The 6,993-nt window shown below is 47.5% G+C and overlaps 1 protein-coding gene across 1 annotated transcript; it reads left to right on the top strand.

The window, feature by feature from the left end:
• Nucleotides 1–288: 288 nt before the first annotated feature.
• Nucleotides 289–1,005, top strand: LOC128241006 (keratin-associated protein 10-12-like). The gene has a single exon (XM_052957991.1). It carries the CDS (start codon nt 289–291, stop codon nt 1,003–1,005), a length of 717 nt encoding a protein of 238 aa, XP_052813951.1.
• The last annotated feature ends 5,988 nt before the right edge of the window (nt 1,006–6,993 follow it).

The following is a 6,993-nucleotide window of genomic DNA, read 5'->3' as shown; positions in this document are numbered from 1 at the left end:
GCCTGTATGCCAGCTTGCCCAGAGTGTATGCCTGTATACTAGCCATCCCAGAGTGTATGCCTGTATACCAGCCTGCCCCGAGTGTATGCTTGAATACCAGCCTGCTTAGAGTGTATTCCTGCATACCAGCCTACCAGGAGTATATGCCTGTATACCAGCCTGCCTAGAGTCCATGCCTGTATACCAGCCTGCCTAAAGTCAATGCCTACATACCAGCCTGCCTAGAGTCAATGCCTGTATACCAGCCTGCCTAGAGTCAATGCCTGCATACCAGCCTGCCCAGAGTATATGCATGAATACAAGCCTTCCCCGAGTGTATGCCTGTATACCAGCCTGCCCAGAGTCAATGCCTGCATACCAGCCTGCCCAGAGTATATGACTGTATACCAGCCTGCCCAGAGTGTATGCCTGTATACCAGCCTGCCCCGAGTATATGCCTGCATACCAGCCTGCTTAGAGTGTATGCCTGCATACCAGCCTGCCAGGAGTATATGCCTGTATACCAGCCTGCCTAGAGTCCATGCCTGTATACCAGCCTGCCTAAAGTCAATGCCTACATACCAGCCTGCCATGAGTATATGCCTGAACCAGCCTGCCCAGAGTATATGCCTGTATGCCAGCTTGCCCAGAGTGTATGCCTGTATACTAGCCATCCCAGAGTGTATGCCTGTATACCAGCCTGCCCCGAGTGTATGCTTGAATACCAGCCTGCCCCGAGTATATGTCTGCATACCAGCCTGCCCAGAGTATATGCCTGTATACAGCCTGCCCAAAGTGTATGCCTGTATACCAACCTGCCCAGAGTGTATACCTGCAAACCAGCCTGCCCAGAATATATGCCTGTATACGAACCTTCCCAGAGTGTATGCTTGTATACCAGCCTGCCTAGAGTCAATGCCTGCATTCCAGCCTGCCCAGAGTATATGCCTGTATACAAGCCTGCCAGGAGTATATGCCTGTATACCAGCCTGTCTAGAGTCCATGCCTGTATACCAGCCTGCCTAGAGTCAATGCCTGCATACCAGCCTGCCCAGAGTGTATGCCTGTATACCAGCCTTCCTAGAGTCAATGCCTATATACCAGCCTGCCCAGAGTATATGTCTGTATACAAGCCTGCCAGGAGTATATGGCTGCATACCAGCCTGCCTAGAGTCAATGCCTGTATACCAGCCTGCCTAGAGTCAATGCCTGCATACCAGCCTGCCCAGAGTATATGCATGAATACAAGCCTTCCCCGAGTGTATGCCTGTATACCAGCCTGCCCAGAGTCAATGCCTGCATAACAGCCTGCCAAGAGTGTATGCCTGTATACCAGCTTGCCCCGAGTGTATACCTGTATACCGGCCTTCCAAGAGTCAATGCCTGTATACCAGCCTGCCGAGAGTGTATGCCTGCATACCAGCTTGCCCAGAGTATATGCCTGTATATCAGCCTGCCCCGAGTATATGCCTGTATACCAGCCTGCCTAGAGTCCATGCCTGTTTACCAGCCTGCCTAGAGTCAATGCCTGCATACCAGCCTAGCCAGAGTATATGCCTGTATACCAACCTGCTCCGAGTGTATGCCTGTATACCAGCCTGCCTAGAGTCAATGCCTGAATACCAGCCTGCCTAGTGTCAATGCCTATATACCAGCCTGCCCATAGTGTATGCCTGCATACCAGCCTGCCCAGAGTGTATGCCTGTATACCAGCCTGCCTAAAGTCAATGCCTACATACCAGCCTGCCCAGAGTGTATGCCAGTATACTAGCCTGCCCAGAGTGTATGCCTGTATACCAGCCTGCCCAGAGTGTATGCTTGCATACCAGCCTGCCCCGAGTATATGTCTGCATACCAGCCTGCCCAGAGTATATGCCTGCATACAGCCTGCCCAAAGTGTATGCCTGTATACCAACCTGCCCAGAGTGTATACCTGCAAACCAGCCTGCCCAGAGTATATGCCTGTAAACCAGCCTGCCCAGAGTATATGCATGTATACCAGCCTGCCCAGAGTATATGCCTGCATACCAGCCTGCCCAGAGTGTATGCCTGCATACCAGCCTGACCAGAGTATATGCCTGTATATCATCCTGCCCAAAGTGTATGCCTGTATACCAACCTGCCCAGAGTGTATACCTGTATACCAGCCTGCCACGAGTATATGCCTGCATACCAGCCTGCGAAGAGAATATGCCTGTATACCATCCTGCCCAGAGTATATGCCTTTATACCAGCCTGCCAAGGGTATATGCCTGCATACCAGCCTGCCCAGAGTGTATGCCTGCATACCAGCCTGCCCCGAGTGTATGCCTGTATACCAGCCTGCCTAGAGTCAATGCCTGTATACAAGCCTGCCCAGAGTATATGCCCGTATACCAGCCTGCCCAGAGTGTATGCCTGTATACCAGCCTGCCCAGAGTGTATGCCTATATACCAGCCTGCCCAGAGTGTATGCCTGTATACCAGGCTGCCCAGAGTATATGCCTGTATACCAGCCTGCCCAGAGTGTATGCCTGCATACCAGCCTGCCCAGTGTGTATGCCTGTATACCAGCCTGCCCAGAGTGTATGTTTGTATACCAGCCTGCCCAGAGTGTTTGCCTGTATACCAGCCTGCCCAGAGTATATGCCTGTATACCAGCCTGCCAGGAGTATATGCCTGTTTACCAGCCTGCCTAGAGTCCATGCCTGTATACCAACCTGCCTAGAGTCAATGCCTGCATACCAGCCTGCCAGGAGTATATGCCTGTATACCAGCCTGCCTAGAGTCCATGCCTGTATACCAGCCTGCCTAGAGTCAATGCCTGCATACCAGTCTGCCCAAAGTGTATGCCTGTATACCAGCCTTCCTAGAGTCAATGCCTGCATACCAGCCTGCCCAGAGTATATGCCTGTATACAAGCTTGCCAGGAGTATATGCCTGCATATCAGCCTGCCCCGAGTGTATGCCTGTATACCGGCCTTCCAAAAGTCAATGCCTGTATACCAGCCTGCCGAGAGTGTATGCCTGCATACCAGCCTGCCCAAAGTATATGCCTGAATACCAGCTTTCCCAGAGTATATGCCTGAATACCAGCCTGCCCAGAGTGTATGCCTGTATACCAGCCTGCCCAGAGTCAATGCCTGCATACCAGCCTGCCCAGAGTATATGACTGTATACCAGCCTGCCCAGAGTGTATGCCTGTATACCAGCCTGCCCCGAGTATATGCCTGCATACCAGCCTGCTTAGAGTGTATGCCTGCATACCAGCCTGCCAAGAGTCCATGCCTGTATACCAACCTGCCCAGAGTATATGCCTGTATTCCAGCCTGCTTAGAGTGTATGCCTGCATACCAGCCTGCCAAGAGTCCATGCCTGTATACCAACCTGCCCAGAGTATATGCCTGTATACCAGCCTTCCCAGAGTGTATGCCTGCATACCAGCCTGCCCAGAGTGTATGCCTGTATACCAGCCTGCCAAGAGTCAATGCCTGCATACCAGCCTGCCCAGAGTGTATGCCTGTATACCAGCCTGCCAAGAGTCAATGCCTGTATACCAGCCTGCCCAGAGTATATGCCTGTATACCAGCCTGCCCAGAGTGTATGCCTGCATACCAGCCTGCCCAGAGTTTATGCCTGCATACCAGCCTGCCCAGAGTGTATGCCTGTATACCAGCCTGCCCAGAGTGTATGCCTATATACCAGCCTGCCCAGAGTGTATGCCTCTATACCAGCCTGCCCAGAGTGTATGTCTGTATACCATCCTGCCAAGAGTGTTTGCCTGTATACCAGCCTGCCCAGAGTTTATGCCTGTATACCAGCCTGCTCAGAGTATATACCTGCATACCAGCCTGCCAAGTGTGTATGCCTGTATACCAGCCTGCCCCGAGTGTATGCCTGTATACCAGCCTGCCCCGAGTGTATGTCTGTATACCAGCCTGCCCCGAGTATATGCCTGTATACCAGCCTGCCCAGAGTATATGCCTGTATACCAGCCTGCCCAGAGTGTATGCCTGCATACCAGCCTGCCCAGAGTGTATGCCTGTATACCAGCCTGAGCAGAGTGCTTGCCTATATACCATCATGCATAGGGTTTACCTACCCATAGTTTATATCTATTTAAATTTCTGCCTTGTGTCCGTGACGTAATACCAGCTTGCCTTGAGTCCAGGCTTTTATACCAGTACATTAGTACTTGTTTACCAGTCTGCCGAGGGCTCATGCTTAATAACCAGACTATCCAACTTTCAATCCTATATACAGCATGCACTGAGATCACCTTCCTAGAGCTTTTATTTGTTAACCAGTCTGTCTTGTGTCCATGCCGGTATACCAGCTTGCCTTGTGTCCAGACTTACAAGTCCGCAAAGAGGTCATATTTTGTGTATCAACATGCCCAGGGTCATGTTTGTATACCAACCTGCCCTACAGTTTATACTTGTATGCCAATCTGCCCTTCAGTTCATGCTTGTATACCATCCTGCTCAGAGTTCATGCTTAGATACCGCTTGCCAGGACTTCATGCTAGTTAACCATTCTGTTCAGCGTGCATGACTATGTACCTCTCTGCCTTGGAATAGCGCTAGTAGACAAACCTGCCAAGAGTTCATGCTTGTTTACCAATTTGTCCAGAGGTTAGTCTAGTTAACCAGGCTGTCCAGAGTTCATGCATGCTTACCAATCTGCCCAGAGGTCATTCTAGTTAACCAGCCTGTCCAGAGTTCATGCTTGCTTACCAATCTGCCCAGAGTTAATGCATGTTAACCAGCCTGCCCAGAGTTCATGCTTGTTAACCAGCCTGTCTATAGTTTATGCTAGTAAACTAGCCTGTGCAGAGATCATGCCAGTGTACCAGCCTGCCTAGAGTTCATGTTTGTTTTAAGCCTGCCAAGAGTTCATGCTTGTTTGTATATCATCAGTCTACCCAGAGTTCAACTGCCAGGAGTCCATACCTGTATACAAGTTCGCACAGAGTTCACGCCTGTAGTCAAGTCTGCCCAGTGTAAATGACTGTATACCAGCCTGCCTAAAATTAAAACATATGTGTTTACCAGTGGATACCTGTACTGGTTTCTACCCAGGAAACAGACTCGAGTGTGTTTTTATAAGCTGTCAGCTTTCGTCAAGTTTTCCAGCTAAAATAAATGAGTATAAACTATAAACCAAAGTAGAAATAAAAGAAACGAAAATCAACCAAATTAAGATGTTTTCTGTTCAAAATTAAGCGGTGTTCCGGATGCCAGTCCAAAAGTAAGTAGTATTCCGGATTCAAAGGGCGAGAGGGGTACATCCTAAAACATCAATTTGATGTGACCTTACGGTACTGAGTGGGCTTTTGTTTTCGTGAGTTCATGAAGTATATCGTGCGCAACCTTACACTTTTCCAAAGACACAAGTTAGCTTGCTTTAATAAAGTGTAACGATCCGCTGAATGCGGCGGATGTGCGTTCATAGTCTCCACTTCTATGCACTTGCTAGAAAGCTCAGCGATCCTGTGAGGCAAAGTAAGTTGGAACTTAAACAATATTTCAGAGAAAGCTCTGCTTTCCTGATGGTTAATATTCCTTATAAAACGGAAGTACGTTCATACCGGATGTAAACTTGGTTGGAAATATGCAAATTAGCAAAGCCTGGGCTTTGTGAGAATAGAGAAGTTAGTGTATATAAAGACCAGTGCACCCCTTTAGGGTCGAGCATGCTCTTCCCTGAAGGGATCTGTTGGTGTTTGTTTCATTACGCCAGAAAACTCGGCTATCTGGTGTTTGTTTGTTTGTTTGGCTCGCACGTTACAAATGGTTGCAGCAGTGGGATAATGACAACTGCCGGAATGGAGTTGCCTTACCCATAAGATTCCCAGTCCAAGGGTCTCAGGGGGTAGAATGGAGCTTAACCTTAGCATTCAAACAAGATGGCGGCGCCCATGTAAAAGGTGAGTTTTTCGGCGATTTAAAATTTTGGAAGCCAGTTTAGACACTGGCATATTGTGAAAAACCTGCTAGAGAAAATTCCACACCCATTGGTACTTGGATCTCCATGAAACATGCTATAGTTTTGTCAAACATTCGGACATCGGCATCGACTGGAGAGGAATACGAACTAAAAGGCACGGCTAAGGTTAGGATCCCTCGATAATATTGGCCTGTTTTGACGATTAGCAACACTATTCATGATTGTTGTGTCAAGTTGGTGCAATATAAATGTGTATTGATCACAAGTTATCCGTCTAGAAACCCGTAATGACGTTTTTGATTCAAAATTAGTATTTATGCACAATGCTAAGGAGCAGTGCACGCAAATAAGTGGCTAAGGTTAGGTGCAATTTATTGAGAGAGGCGTTCATTACCTACGGTAATTTTGTTTCCTGTTTGTATCTGTTCTTTCTGAGAGATTAAAGGTTTCCGTAACACTGTGCGACATCATTATTATCCAGATGAGGTATTTTGAAACTGCCAAATCTGATTTCGCTGTGTTTTCATCTAGATACATTTGAGAAAAAAACTACAGTGACGCGATGTTGTGGATGAAAATCGTCTATTTTGTAGTTTTTTGTGTACCTGTTTAAATTTGAGGATGCATTTAAACAAGTAATAAAGAAATATTCACATTCATATTTAATCAATCGTTACCAGAAGCGAAACTGATCGCACTTAATTAGTACTTAAATTGTCAACGGTAGATCGGTCTTGTCAAAAATGTTGACAAAAGATTGTAATGATGATAAAGGTTTAAAGTAGATGAATGATGTTTCCTGTATACTCGTATTTGAAAATAATGTCTGGCTCGATCAAACATAGTTTAAACGGTTGCAGGCATAGGACGAATACTTTACAGGTCGTTAAATAGGGCCGATCTAGAACTGTTATGTTTGTTGTGTCACTATGAACCCTAGTTTCTCCTGACATGATAATACTCTATTGTTTAGATCTTCATTTGTGATTTAAGACAGTCTTGCTGTACGTAAACGCAAACATGGCTAACGCTATTTAGCAACCCGAGACAAATTTACCGTACGCACAGCTGTCATTAGGTCTAGAA

Source organism: Mya arenaria, chromosome 7 (assembly GCF_026914265.1).
Source record: "Mya arenaria isolate MELC-2E11 chromosome 7, ASM2691426v1".
NCBI classification, from domain to species: domain Eukaryota; kingdom Metazoa; phylum Mollusca; class Bivalvia; order Myida; family Myidae; genus Mya; species Mya arenaria.
This window is presented reverse-complemented; position numbering and strand designations above follow the sequence as displayed.

Bases quoted from the DNA above. Each gene is read 5' to 3' on its own strand.
- LOC128241006 (XM_052957991.1), top strand. From the start codon at position 289: ATGCATGAATACAAGCCTTCCCCGAGTGTATGCCTGTATACCAGCCTG.